Below are 27073 nucleotides of genomic sequence, written 5' to 3' on the forward strand. Positions count from 1 at the left end.
CTGTACATTGCCTCCCGTCCTATCTGAGCGTTCATATCACCGATGACGATCTTAATGTCCCGTTGCGGACAGCTATCATACATCTGCTCCAGCTGCGCATAAAACGCTTCTTTCTCATCGTCGGCTCTTCCTTCGTGTGGGCAGTGCACGTTGATGATGCTGTAGTTGAAGAACTGGCCCTTAATTCTCAACTTACACATCCTCGCACTGATCGGCTGCCACCCGATCACGCGTTGGCGCATCCTACCCAGCACTATAAAGCCCGTTCCAAGCTCGTTGGTAGTGCCACAGCTCTGATGAAAGGTAGCCTCTCGATGCCCGCTTTTCCATACCTTCTGTCCCGACCAGCAAAGTTCCTGCAGTGCTACGATTTCGAAGTTGCGTGGATTCAGTTCATCATATATGATCCTGTCGCAGCCGTGAAAGCTTAACGATCTGCAGTTCCATGTACCGAGATTCCAATCGTAGTCCTTATTTCGTCGCCTAGGTCTGTGCCTATTGTTCCGATCCGTATTAACTTCTTCGATATTTGCAACATTTGGTGTTTTTCGGGGCGGCTTGTTGGGCCTTCCTCAACCCCCTGTCTCGCCGGAGGGCCATCGTGTCAGCTCTGATTAGAGTCCCACGCTGACACAAGGACGTTGATCAGCCGCTCCTAACATGGAGATCAGACGCTGTTTTGAGCCGCACCATCTTGGTGGACAGACGCTCGGGTTGGCCGAGATATGGTTACCGCGCCAACGATCGCGTCGCACCTTCTCACTTAGCTATTGTCGGATGACAACATTGCCCAGGCAACGCCAACCAGTTGTGTCCATGTTTTAACTGGTAGTCTATTGTATCATATGACTCGCGGAGGCGTGAGATAGGAACTTGTAAGGACCGGAGCTAAGTTTGACGCTCCTTCCAAGTTGTCGACTCACCATTTGAAGCTTAACTTGGGCACTAGAGGGTAAATAGATTTCAATTTTTACTTTCAAGACATCAACAGAAATGAACAGGAAATTTTCGAGAGTGTTTTCAAATTCCGAAACAAGTGAAGTCAAACTGTTTCCCTCGGATTCTTTTCTTCAAGTTCTATCGCACACTAGGCACACGGAAATTATTTGATAAATTTTATCTTGAATCGTACATACGATACAGCTTAGAAGTTAATCTGTACCGCGGCAAACCCAGCGATTGATCAGTTTCATTTAGCTTTCCTATTGGTATACTCAGCGTGTTTCGTAATCTTCTTTCATCTTCTCAAAATGAGCCTGGTTGTGTGTATTGTGTGTACTTTAAGTGTATGATGTGTGTATCAGTGTGTGGGTCTTGTGCTGGAGAAAGGTGTGCCACCGTATTTCGATTTGTTCAGAATAAATGATCTTTACCGATCTTTTATTACATATCACATAAATATGCTTCCCCGCAGAAATGTTTCTTCAAATTCTAAACACTCATTTCCTAACCGACCTAACACTATGAGGCGCATGTTTCATGATTTTCATTTCATTTTACCGTTGAATCTTTTTCGACTAATGCGTATATTACAGGGTGATAGATTTACATCCGCTGGGGCGCCGGTTGGCCGCTTCTTTCGCCGTTTTCGCAGTGCACACTATTTACAGTACGACATTTTATGGCTGTCGAAGTTTGGCTAAACATAAAAGATATGAATGCAATGTTTTATTTAGTTTCTTTTTTTTTTCTCTTGCTGTCTCCAAACTGTCAAACTCGATTGAACGACTGTTGACTACATAAACACACACAACAATGAAAGTGTGCAAAATTTCCGACCGATAAAGTGATTTCGTGCAGTTTTCTTAGTACCTCTTCTGTCTAAGTTTAGGGTGTGGTTTTCGCACCACCGGAAAGTCTCAAATTTAGAACAACGGGATTGCCAATTTCGAAAGAGCAGGTCTTTATAACACCGTAGCATGTACTACCAATTGGTTTATTTCCTGTTTCGGGTAATTATCGTTTCCGACTTGTTTATACATTTAGGTTTTTCATTTACAGCAGATTTTTTTTTTCATCTTTTTTTAATATATAAACTTTTTACAGCTGCTTTCCAATGCAACTAATTTCACGTCAATTTGTGCAAAACTTGTTGCGTCGTTCTTCTTCTTCGAATGCGAGTTTTGCGCTGTTTGCAGCTAACCAAATGCTATGGCACGGCTTACTAGATCGGGGTAGGTTTTGGCACCTGCTTTCTTTTCCTTTGATGCACGTCCGTCAATTTGTCTTCGCTTGACCGCTGGATAAATTTTACTCTCGCGCGCTCTCTCTCTCTCTTTCACTGTGCTAGAAAAACTTCCATTCTTGGCGGGTGTCTTTCATAGGGCGTCATGGCTACTCTCCACCATCATTATTATTTCTTAATAACCCTTACATGTTAGTTGTATAGGAACTTTGGTTGCGTCATTTTTACTTAATGGAAAACTAAACTGAAATTCGAAATTTTCTCCTCTTTCTCTTAGACTTAATGATGAATATATAATTCCCGATTGACGGTCGGAGGCGGCAAAACCAAATCCCGGACGCGCTGTGTTTGTTAAATTAAACTATAATTTCCACTGTTATCCTTCTCCGTCATCGATAACTTCTCCAATGTCACATGGCACATAAACTGTGGGTGTAATTTCAGAACGAATTTCTGCTTTGTTTGGGATGTGTTCTTAGGAGCTTTCCATTTTGAAATTTTTAGACATCATTCGGACTGTATTTTTCAGCGCCTGACGCTTGTTGCAGAACCAGATCCGGATCACCTCACGCTCGTAGCCCAGCTGATGCGCTAGGCCGGTGATTTCTGTGCCTTAAAACATAATGAAAATTAGCATGAGAGTGTTTGTCAAAGAACTACCAAGAGAGCATTCACTTACCGGACGGATGCGTGTTCCTTTCGAAGTGACCGTTCAAAAGCTCCAGCGCCTGGGGCGTGAAGGAAGTTCTCCGTTTTCGCTTCTTCGACGGTTCCACGCCTATGAAGTCTGTCAGATGATTCTGGCTGGATTTGTACCGTGAAGAGTGACTGGAAAGTGAGATTCAGTTTAAGATATTTTTTTTTCCGCGTTGGCTTTTAATTTTTTTTCCTGCAGATACACACACACATAAATATCAGGCAACGTACCTCTCCTCGGCTTCCTTCATCCAGCGTTCCAGTACGGGTTTGATCTTTTGTGCACTTTTGGGAGTAATGTCTAACTTTTCAAACCTATTTAGTCACATATCGGACAGGTACGGGTGAGTTTGTGTGCACGAATGTATTGTGGTGGTGTTGTTTCAATTCGGAGTTTAATTTTTTTAGTGAATTGAAAAAAAAAATTGAAAAGAAGAAAGAAAGAACAAGACGAAACGCATTAGGAAGAAATCAGGATCAATCAAGGAGGTAATCAATGACGTTTCAAAGTCCAATCAAACTGAAGCGGTTTTTTTTCTGATGACATTTTTCTCGCGGTAGGAATTTGCCAGGACATTGAGAGAAACTTAAAGTGTTTTTTTTTTCTCGCGATTTTCAAAGCATATTAAAAGTAAACCCAAGCAAACGTAAAAACAATGCCCTGGCCAATTCTGGTTTTCTGAACGACAAAATCAAAATGCAGAATAACTAACTGAAGCATACGGGGTGGGGAAAAGCAGGCGCTGCTTCATGCAAGAAGGCTGTGTGATGTACCTACCATTGCTGCCATCGTCGGCTTTCGTGGCATGCTGTTTTAGTGTCTTTTTTTTCATTTTTCTCAAAGATTAGTGACCAGAGCTGTCATGCTTACACACTTTCCGGAGATTAGTCTTACCTTGTGTAAAAGTTCAGATTTTTGACGCATTGTCAAGCAAAACTAAAGGAAAAATTTTAAGCTCAAACTAAACCAAATCGACAAAAAAGCAAAACACCAGTGAGGATTACGAATGAACCACACAACAGAAAAAAACCGAAACCAGTCGAAAATATGACTTCAAAATACGTACATTTGCTGCTGCTGGGACGAGAGTTGCGCTGCACAGTACATCTGGGCGGCAAGAGCGCTGCACATTTTCCAACACCACCCCCGTGGCATCGCGTAACAACGATGGCGCAAGAGGTGTCACGAGATGACAACGACAACATAAGGGGCACACAAGTGAAGTGTGGCAACAATACGGAAACGGAGAAAACGAGAAAGAAAGTCAATGAAAAAAAAAAAAAAAAGAAAACGATAAATTAATCTGCCCACTGCTGCGCTCTGATTATGAATGGTAATGAACGGAAAAAATGAAACATAAACAAGGAAGAACAATGTCCTGGCACACCGTTTTTCTCATTTTGTCTCATTTTCGCGGCGGCTGACGGGTGGGAGGAGGTGAGCCAAGCTCCTCCCAGCGTCAGAGCTTTTTTTTTTTCGTAAATGTTTAATCTCTTCATTTTGGCTAGCATGTTCTTCGTTGGCTTCCCGTTTCAATTTTCTCGCGCTGTTTTTTTTTCTGCTCTTGTTTGTTGGCGGCGCTGCATTTCGCGGGGTAGTTAATTTTGATTATTCCGACAATATTGTCAAGCGGTCGATGGTCGGCAAAGAATGCAAATCAGGGCCGGGAAGGGCACCGAAGAACGCGCAGCTCATGTATGTGGTTTCCTTTTTCGGGTGTAGTCTTCCTAGGCTAGATCTACCGAAAGAGCGTACAATAATTTACCTGCAGATGGCACTCTGGCTGTAGGCGGGTCCCTCGGTCACTGACAGCGCCTGGCCTACTTGGGTTTGGGTAAGGCCCAGCGACAGGCGGCGCAGTTTGAAGGCTTTCGCAAACTCCTTGATGTCGTCCAGGTCGATGCCGTCCACCACGTTGCAGTTGGTTTGGTTGATCGTCAGTTCATCTGCGGGGAGGGGTGGCGAGCAAGGGGGGGGGAACAAAACGTGGATAAATTTCTGGTTTTAAATGTTGTTTGCGGTTGAGGTTGTGTTTTTTCAGTATAGTGTGTCTTTTAAACTTCAAGTAATTGGCATCTTAATTACCGTTCTGTATCAAATCATAACAATTACGCTAGAATGTTACTGAGAAACTAATCGGATTTTCAATTTTTTTCAGCAGCTCACAGAACAATTGTCAATGGTTTTTGTTGAAATCGTCAAATAGACATGATTTTTATGGGAGAACACTAAAAAAACCCAAACAACGATGTCTATGGTATGATGTCTTCAGAAAAGTTGTAGATAATGTTGGCCCCAAAACGGACGGAATATTTTTACGCGGTTTGTTTGCCAAGGGTTTTTAACGCGGTGTTTTGAATGAACGCGTATTGTTTACGCAGAAATTTGAATCAATCATATTGCACACGCAGAATTTCGCGTTAACGAGTTTTTTACGCGAATTTTCATGAGGTACGTTTCAACCGCGTAAAAAAAACCTAACTGTATAACATAACACTGAGCAATACATATCGTAATGTGTTTATCTCCAGTGCGTCTTGAACTGTCCTACAGATCAGACGTTTTTTCGGTTGCTTGTGGACTGGTCTTTGACTGCCTATAGCTTCAAAGTTTGTGTTTTGTCAGTGTGTCTTTTAAAGACTACCTGAAAGTTATTTCCCATCAGTCTTCCTCAAGACTACCTACTTTTGAATTTAACATTTGTTTTAACTTTTTTCGTATCACCTGAAATGGCTGGACGGAAAAAGAAACCTCGCATCCCTGCGGGGAGGAAAAGAGAGGCATCTCTTTCTGACACTTCGAGTGTCTGTAGTGACAATCCTTTTGATATTTTGCCTGAGCAAGAAGCTGGTGAAATGGAAGTTACCAATAATGAAACTATACAAAATATAAAATCTTTAAAAAAGGAGAAAGTTCCACCTATTGTGGTAACTATTTCTTCTGAATTTAATATATTCAAAAAGGAACTTTCAACTTTTGTTTCTGACGTTAAAGTTACCTATCAAATTGGCCGTAGAGGTGAATGTCGCTTATTAGCCGACTCAGTAAAGGGTCGTGATCGTCTTGTTCAGTATTTAACTGACAAGATGTACAAATTTTTTACATATGACACCAAGAACGCCAAGCCGTTCAAGGTTGTCTTGAAAGGTCTCACCAACGATCAAACCGTTGATGAGATCAAACTTACTTTAACAGAATTACTTGGCATAGCCCCTACCCAAGTAATTCTAATGAAACAAAAATCACGAGGCGATAACAGTCAGAGAACTGGAATTTCCCTTGTTAATTATTTAATTCATTTTAACCGCAATGAGGTCAACAACTTAAAATTTTTTGAAAAGGCACATGCTTTGTATAATGCGCGTGTAAAGTGGGAAATTTATAGAAAGTATGGCGGAGGTGAAAAGCATATCACCCAATGCCGTACTTGCCAACGTTATGGCCATGGTTCCAAATTCTGTAACATGGACCAAAAATGTCTTAATTGTGGAGACTCTTCTCACAAAAAGGACACATGTCCTGTGAAAGAGAGTAAAAATTTTCGCTGTGCGAATTGTAACGGCAACCATATGTCAAATTTTTATCAATGCCCAGTCCGTTTAGCAATTGTTAAGGCAAGGCAAGGTAAAAAAAATTCAATTTCTCAATTAAAACCAACTTCAAAACAAAATTCTCCAAGCGTACCGGTGACGCATAGTTTACCTACTCCTTTGCATACCCGTTTAACTTATGCACAGGTTACAGGTAGTTCGAACATTATACCGCCTAGTGTTGGTAGTTCGAAAATGACCGTTAATATGGGTAAGCAAAACACGCTAGAAAATAATTGTACACCTATTACCCCAGCTAATATTGATGCCGAAAATATTTTTTCTAATGTCAACTGCCTGGGGCCTATTACGGCAGGTAAACTTTCTTTTTTGCAACAGGCAATGTTCGATCTTATGAACGCCATGTTGCAGGCAAAGTCAATGTTTGAAGCCATTCAAATAGGCACAAATTTTACTATTAAAATTGTTTCTAATTTAAAATTTAGCAATGATTTTAAATAAAACAATTAAAATATTAAATTGGAATGCTCGCTCATTGAAGGCCAATGAGAATGAGCTTTTTAACTTTTTAACAGTAAATAATGTGCATATTGCATTATTACTGAAACATTTTTGAAACCTAACATAAAATTAAAATATGATCCCAATTACGTGGTTCATAGATATGATAGGATTCAGGGTTCCGGCGGTGGAGTTGCAATTGTTATTCATCGCCGAATCAAACATCGTGCTCTTCCCCATCTTGAGACGAAAGTTATTGAAACTTTGGGAATTGAAGTTCAAACTGAACTTGGGATTTTATTTATTGCCGCAGCATATTTACCATTTCAATGCACACGCGAGCTCAAAAATTATTTTAAAGGTGATTTACAAAAACTCACCAGAAATCGTTCGAAATTTTTCATAATTGGCGATTTTAACGCTAAACATCGTTCATGGAATAATTCTCAAAGTAATTCCAATGGCAAAATTTTATTCAATGATTGTTCTTCAGGATACTATTCTATTTTGTCTCCGAATAGTCCTACATGCTTTTCTTCTGTAAGAAACCCTTCAACAATTGATTTGGTGCTAACAGATCAAAGTCATGTATGTAGTGATTTGATCACACATGCTGACTTTGATTCTGACCATCTTCCAATAACTTTTTCTTTATCACATGAATCAGTTTTAAACCCTATGAGCTCTGTTTTTAATTATAACAAGGCTAATTGGGAAAGATACAAAACTCATATTGAGAGAAATTTCAATAATGAGCTTGATTTGCAAAACGAAGTGAATATTGATTCCGCTTTGGAAGCATTAAAATGTGCAATTGTTGATGCCAGGAATTATTCTGTTCCAAATGCTCAAATGAAATTTGATTCACCAATAATTGACGAAAATCTTCAACTTCTAATTCGTTTGAAAAATGTCCGCAGACGTCAATATCAACGTTCTCGTGACCCTGTTTTTAAAACTATTTATAAAGATTTACAGAAAGAGATTAAACATAGATTTACTCTTCTGAGAAATCAAAATTTTGAGACTAAAGTTGAAAAATTGAAACCATATTCAAAACCATTTTGGAAGCTGTCGAAGATTCTTAAGAAACCTTCAAAGCCTATTCCAGTTTTAAAAGATGGTGAACGTTTTCTTGTATCCAATGAACAAAAGGCTCAAAGACTTGCTCAGCAGTTTGAGAATGTTCATAACTCAAATTTGAATTTTGTGAGTCCAATTGAAAATGAAGTCACACGTCAATTTGACTTAATTTCTTCCCAGAATTTTTTACCTGCAGAAATAATTGAAACTAACTTGAATGAGATTGAATCAATTATTAAAAATTTCAAAAATATGAAAGCACCTGGTGATGATGGAATCTTTAATATACTAATCAAACATCTCCCTGAGAGCACAATGGGATTTTTAGTAAAAATTTTCAATTGCTGCTTCAAAATTGCATATTTTCCCAAATCATGGAAAAATGCAAAAATTACTCCCATTTTAAAACCGGATAAGAACCCAGCAGAAGTTTCAAGTTATCGACTAATCAGTTTGCTTTCTTCAATAAGTAAACTGTTTGAGAGAATTATTCTTAACCGAATGATGTCACACATCAACGAAAATTCAATTTTTGCAAATGAACAGTTTGGATTTCGCCATGGGCATTCCACAATTCATCAATTGCTCAGAGTTACTAATATGATACGAGCTAACAAATCCGAAGGTTATTCCACTGGAGCTGCTCTTTTAGACATAGAAAAAGCATTCGACAGTGTTTGGCATAAAGGTTTGATTGCAAAATTGCAAACTTTTAATTTTCCAATTTTCCTAATCAAAATTTTAAAAAATTATCTTACTGATCGAACTCTGCAGGTTGTCTATCAGAATTCAAAATCTGATAGATTTCCTGTCAGAGCAGGTGTACCTCAAGGTTCAGTCTTGGGTCCAGTCTTGACAACATATTCACTTCAGGTCTTCCTGATTTGCCTCCAGGATGCACAAAGTCATTGTTCTGCGACGACACAAGCATTTCCGTAAAAGGAAAAAGTAATCGTGTCATATGCAGTCGATTGCAGAAAAGTTTAGATATTTTTTCTTCCTACTTGCAAAAGTGGAAAATCTCTCCCAATGCTTCTAAAACTCAAATGATAATTTTCCGCATAAGCCTAGGGCTTCTTTTCTCAAGCCAAACAATAATCACGTTGTCAAGATGAATGGGGTTATTTTAAGTTGGTCCGATAAGGTTAAGTACTTGGGACTAATTTATGATAAAAAACTTATTTTCAAAGAGCACATTGAGAGTATACAAGCCAAGTGCATCAAATATACGAGATGTTTATATCCTCTCATTAACAGGAATTCTAAACTTTGTTTAAAGAACAAACTTTTGATTTACAAACAAATTTTTAGACCAGCAATGCTTTATGCTGTACCGATCTGGTCAAGTTGCTGTTCAACAAGGAAGAAAACGCTCCAAAGGATTCAGAATAAAATTCTGAAAATGATTTTGAAGCTTCCTCCTTGGTTTGGTACACTCGAATTACATAGACTTACTGGTGTTGAACCATTGAAGTTATGTCAAATAAAATTATTAACAATTTTCGACAAAAATCGTTGCAATCCTCAATTGCTACGATAAGCTCTCTTTATAGCCAATAAGTTAGAAATTAAGTTAGTTGTAAGTTTACTTCCCTTTTCTGACAAGTAGGTTTAAATCCCTACGAATGATAAGTCCTAATTGCGAAAGCAAACAAATCCTAACAATTAGAATTACAAATTTCTAACAGTGTTGAGAAGTCACCATTTGTGATTGGACACACATACTCATTATTTACTAATATTTATCATAAATACTTAAGCTACTAACAAATCCCCCCTTAAAAAAAAAAAAAAAAAAAAAAAAAAAAAAAAAAACCAAACAAGCTAAAACCCAACAAGATATGACAACCTTTCTTGAAGATTAAACAAATAAATGTTTTTGTTCTGTGTGACTCAAACTTCGTCTGGCAACTGAACGGAGTCGGAAAACCAAAACTGGAATGACGATCGAAACAAACTTTCCTCAAACATTGATCCATTCAAGGCTGCATCAAAGATTAGGAATGAGTTCAACTTGCCTGTGAAGAACTCAAAAATGGCTTGCTTCTCATCAGCTTTTCGGTAGGAGTTCAAGAAATATTCCCATGCTTACATAAACGCATCTCCAAGCTCGACTGAAAATCGCTGAAAAAAATGTTCAGAATAGACTCAAAAATGATGAAAATAGCAGACTGGTTTATGGACCTGGATCCGATGGAGGACGATGGGTTCTGCTTCGAACCACAGAACACAACACAAAAATTAAATCTTGAAGATGGTCTGGATATGTTTTTCCTGATACCAGATTGGTTTAACTTTTTCAGGTAAAGTCAATAATGGAACAGTACATGTATGCTGAGATCCAGGAAACTACAATGCTACCACATGTGGACTTTCCAAAAAAATAGACAGTATCCTAACGGTCTAAAACAGTCTTGAATTACTTATGTAGCACAAGAAAAAATAAACCATATCAAAATAAATACACAAACGGCACGAGAAAAACCCACAATAAAACGCACAGGCAGGATATTATAATTACGTCTAAAGAAGCACACCTTCCGTGTCTTTATCTTTTTGGTCTCTCTATCAATTGCACAACGCTTCCTGTTTCGACGTCATTTTTAACAGAACTGTGCATGCAAATGTATATTGTTAAATAAGAGAGTAGCAAAAGAATTCCGAAATATTGGTTGTCAAAGAAATAACACGAACAATCAATATTCCCTGTCATAACTAATTGTTAACATTTATTTTACAATAAGTGTACTGAAGGGTTTTTTTCTCAACACTTTTATTCGCACATATTATTCCAATTTACCGTCAAATTTTATTATTTTTTCAAAGCAGAAGAAATTTAATTTTCACCTCTCGATTTAGTCGAGTAAAAAATAGTAAAATTTGACGGTAAATTGGACAAATAAGAGCGGTAATAAAGTGGATATAGGTGTTGAAATGAATATAGGAACGATTTGTCATTTGACACAGATTTTTCAGACATTCGATAAACACAATTTTAATTTTAGAGAGCAGCCATTAGTTCAATAATTCACAAATATAATCAGGTGCCAAAGAGTTAGGGAAACAGAATTTAAAACTGAACGATAATCTTATATTCGTTGCTGTAATAGTTAACTTTCAATTATCAAGTTGTCAATAAATGTTGTTACTCTTTGGAAAAAAAACTGAAACGATGCATCTATATTGCAATTATTTTTGCTATATTTCTCATATTGTTATAACATTTCGCACGCACGTTTTTGTTTCATTCCCAAAACTTGTGCTGAAACAAAGAAAATGTTGCACTAAGCTTCACCTCCTGCGCTCTTTTCGTTGTTGTAAAATTAATTGAAATGTAGCTGCAACTTTAGTTTTGAATTTGTTGATGTTGATGCACACAACTCTCAATAGAAACAAAATTAGTGGCTCGGAGCAGAACTGTCAGCTGAATTTGCATTGATTCACTGGTATCACTGCCAATATTTCTTGACAGGTTCTACCGTGCTGGATCGAAGCCCGTACAGTATCGAAAACCGTACACCTTGATGTTTTTCTTCAGTTTTAAGCATTAGAAAAATAAAAATTCATATGACAGTTACATGTACATGTCCGTTGAACTGTTGGCTTTCTGTTAAATTAAACTATGTGCCAGTAGGCCATGAAATAAAAATATTAAAAATGAAAAATTAATCGTGTATCGGTTTCAGTTGTCATTTCGTCGCATCGTTAGAGAATTCACTAAGGAAACGTTCTTCAGATAAAAACGGTTTTCAAGTGGGATATAAGTGTTTTACTCTGTGAATCTTTTTGAAATCGATTGAAAAGGTAAGTCGTTGTCATTTTCAAGCTGTATATTGTCTGGTAAATAGTGCAAATTGTATTTATTCATCAAAAACTGGGCCGTATGGATTTTGATCCTTGTTAATCGCTCGAATCGAAATCCGTACAGCGTGTGTATCATGCATATATTGTTGAACTTTCATCCTTGTTTTCAGCATTTTATAGAAGAAAACAAGCATAAATATACGGCAAACAATTACCTTCACTGCTGGATAGGAAGATTTGGATCCTGAAGTGGGTGCTATGCATGAGCATAGCAATCGGAGGGCCCGGGGCATTTGCCGCCTCCTTAAATCTGGGCCTGAAAGAAGGCGTCTCGTAGCTGGTAATTGAGAGAATTTTTATGTTTTTTTACGTCGGATCATTCAATTTGGACCTAAAGCTATTCCAGTTTTTAAATATCATTAAAAGAAAGCCATTTTTTGAGCAAAACGAGATTTTCAAAAAAAGTTTATCGTTTTTCTTCGATTTTTTATCGAAGAACAAAAACTGCTCGAAATTTCTTGAATGACAGTTCGCCCATGTATTGTATATGAGAAAACTGTCATTTATAGCATTTCGAGCAGTTTTTTATTGAAGGACAATATTGAAGGACAACGATTAACATTTTTTAAAACCATGTTTTGCACAGAAAATTGCATTATTTCAGCTGATATAAAAATTAGAAAACCGTGTAAAATTTTAGGAACCAATTGACCGTCAGAATATATTTACTCGTAAATTTTAAGATTAATTGAAAAATAAAATTCATTTTTGTACTTCTATATCTATACGGATTTTGGTTCATTGCACGGACTTTGATCCTGTCTATATCGCGTGCGTGCGGATTTCGATTCAAAAGTGTACGGATTTCGATTCAGACGAGAGCCTGCGTACGGATTTCGATTAAAAACATGTTCTATTTGAACATGATTTTTTTGAGTTTCAGAGTAATTTAAATCATTTTGCTTGAAAATAGTGATAAAAAATAAGTAGACCTATAAGTAAACATGTCAGTTTAAAGCAATATGTAATTTATTGATTTTATATTGACCGTCGAAGATTCTCATGTGCTTAGGTGTACGGATTTCGATCCAGCACGGTTTTGTGCTCATAATTTTAAAAAGGAAACTATTTTTGAATGTTCATCAGAGTAGGCAGTGTGACTTTGCCCTCGTATCCAAGTGAGTTTTAAAACTTGCTTGCACATTTAATTTCGGTTTGCACGTAAACCCTACTAACAGTGCACTATACTTGAGTTGGATTTGAGTTTTAATCCTGCATGACAACAATTGCATAAAAATCGAAATGCGATGAAATTCGCGCCGCGTCTGCTGCAACAGTTTGTTGCATTGTCCTTTGAAAGCATAAATTCGATCTAAAAACAAAACTCATCGCGTTACATCATCGCCTGCATCGCTGGATACATCGTGCACTGCATGCATTGCACGCATTTAAACTCAATCGATCAGAGTGTGCGGTGCAAAAAAACTCAAACTATCGAGACAAAGCAGATTCAAGTTGGATTCAAATCTGGAAAAGTGTTACTCAGTTCAACTTTGCACGAGTTCATGCCTTCACTCCATTGTCCTAATCATTGTCCTAAAATGTGACTATAATTCCGAACATCATAATAGACGTTATATTTTTTTAAATAAAAAATAAATTATATTACGAAACGGTATTATCATCAGTTTTAATTTATTAAGTGTTTAAAGTTTGGAACCGGTAAGCCTCATCTATTGACGACCGGCGACGCTGGTACGCGGTCGTAAATCGAATCGCAATAAAATCACTCACGCCGCACGGTGGCCTACTTCGATGCGTTCGACGCCGCAGCTCCCACGCAGCCGCAAAGCAGCAGCCACCGGCGCTGCTCCACTAATAATAACAAATAAAGCACCGCACTTAGGGAACTGTTTAGCGTGAAATAAGCGTTAATGGAGAATGTCAAATTAATTGACTCAGGAAATTGAAAAAAATCATTTCATTGCACTGCCGTGCCTCAACCGCCACAGCCGCTACCGGTCGCTCGGACCCGAGCTCTCAATGAGGGTTAATGGTGTGACATTTTCGCCTCCTCCGTCTGCTCCGGCCGATCGGTCGGACATTAGACGCCATTATGATGTGACGCGTATCGTCGTGTATTGCCTTAAATTAGCTATAATTGTCTCAAGTGTTTACAGCGCGGTCTAGTATTCAGCGAAAATTAATTGGGCTCCTTCGATCGGTTCAGAAGCCGAGAGGGAGAGTGTGTGTTAAGATGGGTGTGTGTTATTGTGTTGGTGGCCTATTAAAATCGGAATTACACGGAAACCTTCTTGGCTTACTTGGTGAGTCTTCCAGCTCATTGTTGAGGTTGGAAATATTGTCCTCGTCCTCGTCGTCACCGTCGTCACGCTGTGACAGTGGCACCGATCCGGTTGGGCTGCGCTTTCGCGGCGGAGGCGTCAAACTGCGATGCCTCTTGAGGGACGATGAACCGACGGAGTGGGGAGAAATCTTCGGCTCCATGTCATCTAAGGTGAGTGAAATTACGCCTGGTGTGCTGCTGCCACCGCTGGGACCCACGCTGGAACCGATGGAGGAGACGCACGGTTTATGTTCCCGCTGTAGATGGTTATCCACCGAGAGGATAGACGAAGAGCAGACGGTCGCCGAAGCGGATTGCGGTGAACTGCGGGCGGATGACAGCGAAAGCTGATGTTGGTGCTGCTGTTGCTGCTGCTGCTGTTGTTGTTGTTGATGATGGAGGTGATGAAGCTGTTGATCTCTCGCGTGATGCACCAAAGGCTGTGGCGAGATGGATGGATTGAAGTGCATCGATGCGGGATGATTCTTTTGTACTGATAGGGGCGGAGTGGGAGGCGCCTGCGACTTGGTTACCGTAATTTCACCGTTTGACGTGGTTATTCTGTGGGGATTGAGAGAATTGATATTGTAATCACCGGTTGTAACATAGGCTGGATAATATTGTGATACTGTAGCCTTTTGATTATGATACTATCGTTTAATAAAGCCAAGAAGTCATACACATATTATCTTCCCCTAATTTGATGATTCTCTAAACTTTCATGCACGTTCTGTAGAACGTCGCAAATTTTTGCAAACCGATAACTTTAAATCAAACTAAATAGATGGTTAATAATCGTGTCACTCCACTGTATCGAAAGTTATGGAGACGCGCTGTAATCTAAACAGCTCACAATTTCGCTGTTTGAAAATTGTAAAAAGGACCCTATCTTTGCTAAAGTTGGAATCGATTCCACGTACACTCACCTACTGATTGCACTGTCCGACGGCGAATGGTGATGCGGGCTAAGGGTCAAATTTTTGCTGACTTGAATCTGACCCAGTCCGTTGTTGTGGTTGTTGTTGTTGTTGTTGATGCTGCTGCTACTGCAGCTGTTGTTGATGTTGTTGTTATTATTGCTGCTGCCACTGTTAGTGTGATTTATTCCACTGGCGAGAAGACTGTTGCTGCTGTTGCTGGCGTTGCTGTTGCCACTGCTACAACTGCTGTTGCTACTGTTACTGTTGTTGCTGTTGCTTACCGCACAAGGTGCTATACTGGGCGATAGGTTTCGTTTGCTTGTTTGGGGGCTTTTCTCGAACACGGAAGTGAAGTTACCACTGGGAGGTCGCGAGCTACCCGACTGAAGAGCGGCGGCTGATGAAACTGGCGATGCAGCCTGCTTTGGAGATTCCAATCGAATTCGGTGTAATTCCGGTGTGGATCGTTCCGACGGTGCCTTCTCGAGAGCGGACAGATTTCGAATCTTGTCTACCGACGCGTGTCCGACGGAAGTATGAAGTGTCATCGTTGAGGGTGTTGTTGATCGCCCACTACCACCAGCGCCACCACCGACGGAAGATGACGAGGATGCCGTCGGTGATTGGTGGCTAAAGTGTAAATGCTTGGTTTGCTGTTGATGCTGCTGCTGCTGTTGTTGCTGGTGGTGATGATGAAGATGATGATGATGGTGGTGGTGGTTGTTGCTGCTAGCGACAGCCGCCGCGGCCAATGCTAGCGGGTTCGTAAGTAGGCTAGTGGTACTGATGGGACTATTAACGGTGACCGGTGACTCGCGGGTTGCCACCGCGGCGGCTGCGGCTGCTGCTGCTGCTGCCGCCGCAAAGGCCGCATTCCCCGGATGATGCGAACTGTGCAGCGGATGTGCGTGGGCGTGGGGGTGGTGATGATTCAACATATCACTGGCGAAGCTGCTATTATTGCCGCTGTTATTGTTGTTGTTCGCGACGGCCGTATTAAAATTTAAACACTGGAATAAATTTTCGCTGCTCACGTTCGAAATCACTTGTTGCCCCACGGGGATGGCCAGGATGGACTGGGTGGCAATTCCTGGTGAATAAAGTGCGGCAAGGGAGAAAAAGAGGAAAAAGATTATGAACCAGAAGAATGGGAAGTGTTAATTTCGGTTTGGTGATGAAAACATACACTTTGGATAATGAATTTCGACTGCGACCGACGGAAGCAAGCGTTCGCTTTATCCGGAGTGCCTGAGTGGCACTTACATGAAGCCGAGCTTATGAACTTTTATAAACTAATATTCGGGGAGACGCTTACGCTTTTAACGAAGTTTTGATTTCAAGCAATGGTAAGTATCAGCAGAACAAAAACTGTTTGGTTTTGTATCGAGCTACTCACATGCTTTGCTAAATGATCATTTAATATTATCTGTTTCTTTTAAAACAAACAATATACAGCTTGTATTGCGCGTTTTGTTTTAAAAGAAGGAGATAATATCATACAAAACATAGGATGATTTTAACGGGATTATAACTTGCAAAAATGTATTAATTCATGGAACACTAGCGTTGCGAAAATGCAAATGTGAGTTGCTCAAGGTTGTTGATGTAGGCGTCTCAAAAGCAATACTCTACACCAAGGTTGAAGAGTGCATTTTTTTGTAATTTTCATAACCAGTTCATCAGACTGCTAATAAATTGTAAAGCTAGAAACGGAGCATAATTTTTCTCAACTTGAACTTTGAAACTTTTTTAACATAAATTTCTCCTCGGATGTAGAATAAGGCTACAAACGGTATTTACTGTTGGCCTCTGTCAAGGCTACTATAATTATTAGGAAGATATAAGAGAATGATTTTTATCAAATGTAAACCATGACTGTCTCCCCAGCTGGTCTCGAGGTACGATGGTGGCCTAACAAGCCAGTTGTCGTAGGTTCGAGTCTCGGCTCGGGAGAGACTGTTAGTGTCAGTAGGATCGTAGCACTAGCCCCGCAATTGTCCTGTACACTTAACAGTTGTGTATAATAAACAGAAGGTCAAGTTCCGAAGCGGAATGTAGCACCAAGGCTTTGCTTTTTAAACTATGACTAAAGCTCAAATGCGTAGCAGAGTGGTGTTCGTTAAAACTCGACTATGCTGTGCATATTACTTCAACACATTAGTGTTAAAAATCAATTCAATGGCAGCAAAATTAGAATTTTTGAAAATGATGAAACATTTGTGATGATGATTTTCGCACATTCTCTTTATACGATAAGCCAGAAGCGAGCAATAAAGAAGCGAGTGATAGTGATTTTCAACTTGACCTTGCAATTATAGCAGTCGATTCGTCGATTCGATTCGTACCACACCAATTCATGCAATGACTCAACTTAGAGGTGGGCAATCCGCTCACGAACTGATCTAAAGAACTGGTTCTTCAGAGTGAGTGATTGATTTACCGCTCTTTTTTATAGAGCGGTAACTCGCCCCTCACTTCAAGCAAAAATCCGATAGCTGATTTTGTAGATCTGACACTGCAAGCGAGAGCCATGTAAAAGTTTTACACCTCCAGCGCGAAGCGGCGCGCAACACTGCTTTAGAATTCCCAGTAACCAGCTGCCACCGGCTCCTATGAATAACCCATCCACCAGTCGCCAGAGCAATAAAATAATAAACTTGCCGCAGTGCGAAAGTTCACACACAGGCACACGGGCTGGCTAACGCTGAGTACGCACACAAATAGATAGCAAAAGTAGAAATAAAAAGAGCGAATCTATGTAGATGCAGGCAATCCGCTCGCGAAGAAGAGTCAGTTCTTCGAAAGAACGAAATTTTTTGATTGAGCGGATTACCTGCGAGCTGATCAAAAGAGCCAGGTCATCGGTAGAACCAGTTCTTCTGAGAGCGATAGAAAGATTTCGTTCTTGAAATGAACTGACTCTCTTGATCTGCTCGCTAGCAGATCAGTGAACTAATTCTTTCGCTCTTTTCGTTCTACTTTTGCCATCCATGTGCGTATTCGGCGTTAGCCAACCCATGTACCTGTGTGTGGACTGTGGCAAGTTAATTTTTTTCTTGCTTTCGTGGCTAGTGGATGGTAAGCATAGCAGAAGAGACAGCCGGTAGCAACTGGTTGCTGGGAGTTGTATTGCAGTTTCGCGCGCGGCTTTGACTTTGTGTAAGGGGTATAAAAGGGGAAGCTTTCTCATGGTTCTCGCTTGCGATGTGTGATAATGAGCTCTACTGGTAGTAAAAATATAAAAGGGCTGTATGCAAACTGCAAAGCCCCGACCGCAAGGTTGACGCACGGTGTGTCCGAAGTGTCGGACTATCGTACTTTAATGTACCTCGGATTTTCTTTCGCCAAAAGTTAGTTTTGGTCCTAACCTTTCAAAATCGGCTGGTTTTAAAATCATCCATCGGGGGAAATTTGAAAAAAAATGATTTGATTTTTTAGAGTTTTTTCAACCTACATTTTTCGATTTGATTGGTGATCTACCGTGTGACACACCGTGTGACGTAGAACTACAGAGCAATTCCACTAAAAACGGGCAACCAATTTAATCGACCATTTTTGATTTGGCTGAATTTTGGTTGAATTTTTTGGAACACGAATCATTTTTGAGAAGCTATCGAAAAATGCTATTTTACGAAGGTATTAATGATTACTAATATTTTTAAGGTCAAAACGGTTTGTTTGGTCGATGTGACGTCTTCGGCAAAGTTGTAGATAATAATTTTGCTCTATGAAAAAATCATACACTTTAAAAAAATTTTTTTTTGAAAAAAAAGTTAAAAGAAAATTTTAAAAAGTAATTATCTAGAAAAGCTCATTTTTAAAAAATCTAATTTATTATTACAAAAACTACAAAAGATTACCTAAACAATGTAATTGGGTAATTTTTTTTTTCGGGTGACATGTTTTTTTTTTTCGAAGGACAAAATAGTATCTACAACTTTGCCGAAGACGCTATGCCAATCCTTTAAACTGTTTTGGCTGTAGGATTATTTTTAGATTTCTAAAAAATGAGCTTTTTTAGATTATAAAGTTTTAATTTTGCTTTTAACTTTTTTTCCAAAAATAAATAATTTTCCTGAGAGTGTATGTTTTTTTTTCGGAAAGACAAAATTATTATCTACAACTTAGCAGAAGACGTCACACCGATTAAACAAACCGTTTTGGACCTAAAAATATTTGTAATCATTGATACCTTCCCAAAATAGCATTTTTCAATAACTTCTCAAAAATGAGTCGTGTTCCAAAAAATAAACACAAATAGCACAAAATGGTATCTTTTGCCTATAGAAAGGTCTATGCGAAGTGTTAGCCAAATCAAAAATGACAATATATAAAAAATATTAAAACTGGGACATTTTTAATGGAACTGCTCTACATTGTAGTTTGTTACATTACTTGTATTGTAACAAGTTTCAAATGTCAGAGTGCATGCAGATTAAAATAACATTTCACTTTTAATCCTAGCGCAAAATGAAAAAATATTAAATCTTCAATAATTTGTTTGTTGTCATTATAAGGACAATTGTTTTTTCGAGCGGGGGCCTAGTGTGGTTGGTAACGTCTCCGCCAACCACGCTCGACGCCTGGGTTCGAATCCCACCGCCGACATAGGTGTCGATGGTTGTGAGGTGGCGTGATCCACTCACAACCAACCCAACTGGTCTAGATTCAATCCTAGCCGACACCGGGAGATTTTCTGAGGCGAAAAATCTCTGGGATCACGCCTTCCATCGCATGAGGAAGTAAAGCCGTTGGCGGTGGTCCGTTAATAAACAGGTCGTGAGTCAGGGTCCTGGATGTGGAGTCGCCTCCCTGGGCGTCGGTGATTGGCCACAACAGTGGCGGAACTAGACCGACGGAAAATAAGCGAGAATAAAAAAAACAAAGATTTTATGTTCTTTTGGAAGTAAAATAGACGTGCTTTCAGGACATCAAAAAGTTATCTGCGTATTTCTTCGTACGGCTGAGTAATTTGAAATTAAACGAACCCTTAAAAAACCGTTAGTGGTTGAATAACTTTTTTATTTTGAATCGTAGCTAGATCAAATGTTCAGCAAAAATCTGTATTTTTATTTGGCTAATAATTTTATGGAAGGTTAAAAATATGTAGAAATTCCAGGAAAAAAGTTATATTTAAAATTATGATTTGAGTGAACTTTGCATATAAAACTTCTTATATTTTTTTTAACATAAGAGAAAGAAATCCGACATCTTCGACAAAGTTGCTAGTAAAATTCTACCAGTATGTTTTCTTTCAAGACATCAGTTTCTTTTACACTCTAGCAGCAGGTTTAAATATTGTTCAAGAAAAGGGGTTGTTTAAACTTTTCGGAAAACCTTTACCTTCGAGATATCAAATTGAGGAATGATGATGGTCCCCACCTCATACCCCTACATCGGTTTGAGCTGGTCGATTTATCTAAGTAAGATATTATATAGAGTCATACAATGTAACCAGTTGACAAACAAATAACGGACTGGTTATTAATACAGACATAGTAACCCTTCAAAAGAATACCAATAATTTGAAAATAAATAAAAAAAAAAACGATTTTTCAATAACATTGATCCAAGGCTCATCCAGAACGTTTCCAACCCGAAAATTATCTGGACTTGGTTAGGAATTGAACCTAAGATTTAGGAGCGTTAACTAATCAGAATTGGTTCTGGATAACGATCCAGAACTACGAGAAACAAAAACCTCGTCATTTTGCTTAGCTACGTCTTCAATTGGTTCGTCCCGCTTATTCGAAATTATTTTTTTCTTGTTGGGAATAGAGTCCGACTCAGAGTGAATCGTTCTCTCAGTTCTAGACCTCTTTCTACTCATTGCAGCATGTTTATCCCGATCATTTTTACCAATCACATTTATTTTAAAATCATCCAACTTTCTGGCAACATTGGCTTCAATGCTTGCCATACTCTCACGAAGAGAGTTGCTGATTGATTTTAAAATACTATTGATACCGTTAGCAATCGCGCTGTTTATCTGGGTTTCGATTCCGCTTTGAGTATCTGAGAGAGACTGAGACAAAGATGACAGTACACTCTTGATCTCCGTCAGCTCACTACTAATAGCATCATCTTTCCCGCCGTCTTCTTGGGCCGATAAACATGAAGCACATTTGAAAACAATATTTTCATTATCGTTAACGACTTTCGTCGCTAGTTAATGATCACTAGCGTATTGCAAAATTGTTCAACATTTTATCTATACAACAACATATTGGTTATTGTTATCCGTCATGTGGTTACCCGATCAGAAAGACAAAACAAAAACGTAACAGAAGCTGTTAGTTTGTTATGCAAAAAACCTTTCTGGTTGTGTTTCAAATTAGATCCCGTTAGGTGTTAAAAAAACAGAAATTATAACAAAAAATGTTCTACTAATATCAAACCCATATCAAGCTTTGTTACTAATGTATCAGCTTTCTAACAAAATTAGATAGCATATGGAACAGTATAATAACAACCATTGTTATAAACAACAGGTTTTGATAGAGACGAAAAAAATGTGAGATTTGTCTCAGAAGAACTTTATTTCATGATTTGTGTTTATAACTCATTCAGATTCTATTTTGATATCAAAAGCATATGGGAAAATACAAAATCGTATCAAATTATGTTATTTGTATCTCGTATTAATAGAATTTTGTAATTTTTTTGTATGCTCTTCTGATCGGATATGCTGTTATTATCGTTTAAAATCTGACGCAACTTTTGCCAGATTCATTTCCAATTTTCAAGATGGCATATCAGTATAGAAAACAATCACGTAGTCCCACGTCAAAAAATACAACAAAAGTGTCATATGTTGCATTGGGGGGAGGGGGGGGGGGGTTTAATGTTTCGTGATGAATTAATTATTTACTTATATTTATTAAAAAAAATTTAATTTGTGTCCTGCCACAAACGGTGACATATCAACACTATTACATATATTTTAAGCTTTATTCCATTAAAGGATTGTAATTGCTTCCGCAGTTAAGTGAATATAATAGCAGGAAAATTGTAAACCTACTTGTCAAGAAAAAAAAAAAAGGAATTTAAAATTAAACCATAATCTAATCTTACACCTATCTTACTGACTATAAAGTGAGCTAATCGTTGTAATTGAGGATTGCAACGATTTTTGTCGGAACGGAATGTTTCTACATTAGTAAACCTGTGTAGTTCATTCGTGCTAAAGCAGCGAGGACGCTTCAATATCATTTTCAGAAGTTTGTTCTGAATCCTTTGAAGCAGCGTCTTTCTGATTGTACAACAACTTGTCCAGATGGGGACTGCATATAACATTGCTGGTCTAAATATTAGTTTGTAAATTAACAGTTTATTCTGGAGACAAAGTCTAGAATTTCTGTTGATAAGGGAATACAAACATTTTATATATTTATTGCACTTTGTTTAGATATTCTCAATGTGCTCCTTGAGGGTAAGACTTTTATCATAAATTAACTCTAAATATTTAACTTGGTCAGACCAATTTAGGATTGCACCGTTCATCTTAACAACATGATTATTGGTGAGTTTGAGGAAAGGAACTCTTGGTTTATGGGGGAAAATAATTTATTGTGTTTTTGATGCATTAGGAGAAATCTTCCATTTCTGCAAATATGAAGAAAATATATCTAGACATGACTCGAAAGCTTTTTCCTTTTACAGAAATGCTTGCATCGTCACAAAACAGAGATTTCTCACATCCTGGTGGTAAATCAGGAAAATCAGAATATTTTGCCCTAAATTCTAGCTCAGCAGTGACCGTGTTTTTAATATAAGAAAAACGTTGAGGTTTTGAAAAAAAAGGGTTTTTTAATTTTTTATTTCCGAGATGATTAGGTTTTCTTCGGAACAACAGGATATTATTGGTCTCCTTGTTAGACTTCAAATAATTGTACGATTTCAATTTAATTGGAAATACAGTTGAACCTGTTTTGGGCGAGGGGTAGAGACAGCACAAAATATATCGCATTAAAAAAATTGCTTCTCTATGGTGAAATACCATACTAGTGACATCGAAAATTGAGGCATTGCATAGAAAATAGGTAAAAGAAAATTTTTGTTTTTTGGCATTTTATTTCTGATTTTGCTAAAACTTTTCACAGTTGTACCTTTTTGGTGATAAGGTCATTTTATGATATTCGCTGTTTTCGTTGACTCGCGACTGTTGTTTCAAAAGGACCTATTCAAAATGGTGACTGATAGATAACTGATGGATAAAAATTTCTATAATAGAAAAACGGCTTGTTTGATTGAAATGGTGTCTTAAGCAAAGTTGTAAGTAATAAAATTACGGCTCTAGAAAAAATATAAACACTGTAAAAAAAAACAAAAAAAAATTAAAAATCTATTTTTTTCACACATTGAAGATGACAATATGTACTTCAATCTGTCAAAACTTATGGATGGTAAAATGAGAAACAAAATAGTTATAACCCTTTGAGTATTTTGACATTTTCACTCTGAACTTTTTTTGAGTGTTTTTTTCTAGCTACACTTTACAATGTTGGAGATTTATCACTAAGAATAACCAATCCAACCCTCGTTGAAATTGAATATGTGTAACTGACTGGTGAAACCTGTTATTAGAATGGTTGTAAGAATAATACGAACATATCCAATTTAAACAATACGTGTTTATATCAAGTAAATCCAGATTTAGGGAACCGGGAGCCGGGAGATTGAGCAGAGACAAGTTTCGCTATTAAACTTGCGCCTAATGCAGTCCACGTGGACTGCCTTAGACGCAAGACTATATAATAACGAAACCAGTCTCTACTCAAACTCTCAGCTTTCGGTTCTCTCAAGCTGGATTTACTTGATAAACGTACGTACTGTATAAATTGGTTTTCTTGTGTGTTCGTCTTAATTCCACAGCGTTGGATTGGTGTCATGCTCTTAGTGATAACATTGTAATGTGTAGCTAGAAAAAAAAAAACATTAAAAAAACGGTTAGGAGTGAAAATGTCGAAATACTCAAACGTTCATAACTTTTTTGTTTATCATTTTACCAACAACAAAATTTGACAGATATAAGTAATATTTTGGGACAATTTGAAAAATTTGGAACAGAAAAAAAAATTACAGTGTACATATTTTCTAGAATTGTAATTTTATTACCTACAACTAAAGATACCTCTTCAATTAAACAAGCAGTTTTGATCAGCGGATATCATAAAATGACCTTATTATCAAAAATGAACAACTGTGAAAAATTTCAACGAGATTAGAGATGGTCGGTCAGAATAGATTTGCGAAATAGTATGGGATGACTCTTGGTCTACTCATCGTGTGTAACAAAAAGGCTCATATAAATTGCACAGAGCACTGAAGCATGTTGAAAAAAACGGATGAGTTGAAAATTTTTTTCGCGCGCTAAAAGCAAATGTACACTGTGTGAAGAAAGCAAAATACGCAACATCAGAAAGCTTGTATTGTGAAGAGTAAGCGCATGAAGCTCCGGCAGAGAGACTTTCCCGATTGCAACTGATAAAATGTAGATAGCGCACATTTATTGCTCATTGATAAGGGCACTATGATGAAAATTCTAGCTGGGGAAACTTTTGACTGTTTCCAACCTGTTATGTAGCGTTTACGTAGGGCTCTGCGCTATACTCACTGTGTTATGCTCACTGAGTTTTTTACTATCACGGTGCAGGCCTATGATAATTTTAGCCCGGACATAGTAAATTTACTCAACAGCACGCAGCTTTGGCTCGCCTACTCATGTGTGTAGTTATACTCCACACTCCCTACGCGCAAAGGCATCGCTCAATAAAGTTGTACTTTTTTTCTTGCTCATCACAATGCCTACTGAAAAAGTGATGTGATGCAATTTAAATGCACAGAGATGAGTAAGTGGACAAGACTGGATGACTCAATTTATACCGAGAATTGCACCGCCTGGATGAGACAAAATTTTTTATTCATATCTTTAGTCCTCCTTTATCTATCACATTCTCGTAAAATACATACTCTGTCTCTTTTTGCAGTCATACGAGAAAAATGAAGTTAGTTCTTAAGGTTTGTGATGGATATTTTCTTCTTCTAATTTTTACTCTTTGTTTTGTTTTAACCTTAAAACGATACGATACGTTAGCTTCCTTAGAAAAAGAGTACAAGACTATTAGGATACATTTACCTTCGAATTGAGTGATTCCTTTAAATTTACTTAAATTGAATTAAATGAAACAAGCAGCTCTCTTTTCAATTTACAAAGAAAACCATATGGGTCATTCCATTCAAAGTGAACATAAAAAAGTACAAAACTATGCACGACCATCACAGATTTTGCTCAAAGTTGGGAGAATTATTCATCTAATGTCACTTTGGAAAAATTTTGGTGTGGATTGGAATACCTCCCGCTCTGTAGTACCCCCCTCTTTGTTGTAAGATAGAGCCATTTATTGTCAAAACCACTTTTTCTATTTCCTACAATTTAATGACGTAAGACGTCGCTCAGCTCAAGGGTTGATAAGTGTTTCTTACGCAAAATTTTCCGAAAAATCCGAAGAAAATATCAAATCAAAAATGAAATAGGCTACACAAAGATAATCTACCTGGCAGCACTTGCGGTCAAAAACAATATTATTTTTTGAATTCCTTGGTTTATTTTCTTCAAGACTCAGCTATCAGTGCGTCTTACATCTACAAATTTTAGGTAAAATAATTACTAAATCCTCAACTAGCAAAGCAAAGTCTTGGTGCTACATTCCGATTCGGAACTTGACCTTCTGTTTATTTATACATAGACTTCGCTGCCGACTATTTAGTGTACAGGACAATTGCGGGGCTAGCGCTACGATCCTACTGACACTAACAGTCTCTCCCGAGAAGAGACTCGAACCTACGACAACTGGCTTGTTAGGCCAGCATCGTACCTCGAGACCAGATGGGAGATGAAATCCTCAACTCCGTAAAAATGTTATATCTCGAGAGTGGCCTTGGGTGATGAGTATTTCTTACGTAAAATTTCCCAAGAAATACGATGAAATACGTGCGTAAACTGCTTCTAAATAATTCGAGATGAAATGTGATCTATTACTCATTCACATACCTTGTGCCGTTGGTATCAGCAGCTGGGCTCCCTGGATGCCCTGCACAATCTGTCCGGAGGCCAGTATCAGCTGAGGCATCTGGGCGAGAGCGGCCGAAGTCAGTGGCTGGGGTGGGACGGCCGCTAGCGCTCCCATCGCCGGCGAATGGCTTGGCGCTCCGAGGCTGAGATTCAGGGGCGAATTGCTGAGGAGTGATGCAGCGGCCGACGGAAGCCCAGCCGTCGGCAGGCCCAGCCCTGGTAAAACGGCCGCGCCACTGGTCAGCTGGGCGAGACTCTGCAGCTTCTGCAGGTTCAGCATGTCTTGCACTGCGGACGGAATAGAAAGGTGACTCATGGCAGATCGCAACGCTCGGCAGCGGCGTGCGGAAGGCTTAGAATCCGATATGTACTCACTAGTTCCGTTCAGATGCACCTGGGCGGCGGCGGCTGCGGCTGCTGCAGCTGCAGCCGGGCTGGTCACGGGCGACCCACCGGCGGTGGACAGCGACAGGGGGGACATTTTTTCACGACTCCGAAGCGCCGCCGATACCGTCGTCGAGCGATTTGACACCTGGTGATGGGCGGTAGACTCGTTCAGCTGCGGACTGTTCGATCGGCTGCAATTATCACTTCTTTCACGGTCCTACGGTTGAATGGGAGAGAAAAGAACACAGAAAAAAAAACTGTCAGTGGGATCGGTAAAGGTGGGTTCTTTGCTAGAAATGAATCGAATGGCGGTCCATCACACGGTTCGGCCAACGGGCACAGTTGGCCATGGTGGTGATGATGATGATGATGAACCTTTCTACGAAAGAGAGAGCGTGAACGAATGACGGGTGGAGAAAATCGTAAATGTCGTAATTAAGCAAACGGAAATTAAAATTGACAAATTTCAAAAACTCGTAATTAGTTACAATTATGTTTAATTACGGTGGACGTAAAAAGTGTAA

The 27073-nt window shown here is 38.7% G+C and overlaps 1 protein-coding gene across 4 annotated transcripts in view; it reads right to left on the reverse strand.

Moving 5' to 3' along the window:
- Positions 1-1102: 1102 nt before the first annotated feature.
- LOC129725249 (putative uncharacterized protein DDB_G0277255) overlaps positions 1103-27073 on the reverse strand; it is a 331367-nt gene continuing 305396 nt past the window's right edge. The window contains exons 3-11 of one of the 4 annotated variants that reach the window (XM_055680837.1): positions 26538-26766; positions 26142-26450; positions 15095-16178; positions 14146-14729; positions 4648-4828; positions 3949-4005; positions 3113-3196; positions 2865-3013; positions 1103-2797 (exon numbers count right to left, since the gene is read on the reverse strand). In XM_055680837.1, coding sequence (XP_055536812.1) covers positions 2661-2797; positions 2865-3013; positions 3113-3196; positions 3949-4005; positions 4648-4828; positions 14146-14729; positions 15095-16178; positions 26142-26450; positions 26538-26766 — 2814 coding nt within the window. In that variant the 3' untranslated portion in view covers positions 1103-2660. Of the gene's footprint in view, positions 2798-2864; positions 3014-3112; positions 3197-3948; positions 4006-4647; positions 4829-14132; positions 14730-15094; positions 16179-26141; positions 26451-26537; positions 26767-27073 lie in introns of those variants that run through there. The other 3 variants (XM_055680838.1, XM_055680839.1, XM_055680840.1) reach the window with 3 other exon arrangements.

This window comes from Wyeomyia smithii, chromosome 2, assembly GCF_029784165.1.
Source record: "Wyeomyia smithii strain HCP4-BCI-WySm-NY-G18 chromosome 2, ASM2978416v1, whole genome shotgun sequence".
NCBI lineage: Eukaryota > Metazoa > Arthropoda > Insecta > Diptera > Culicidae > Wyeomyia > Wyeomyia smithii.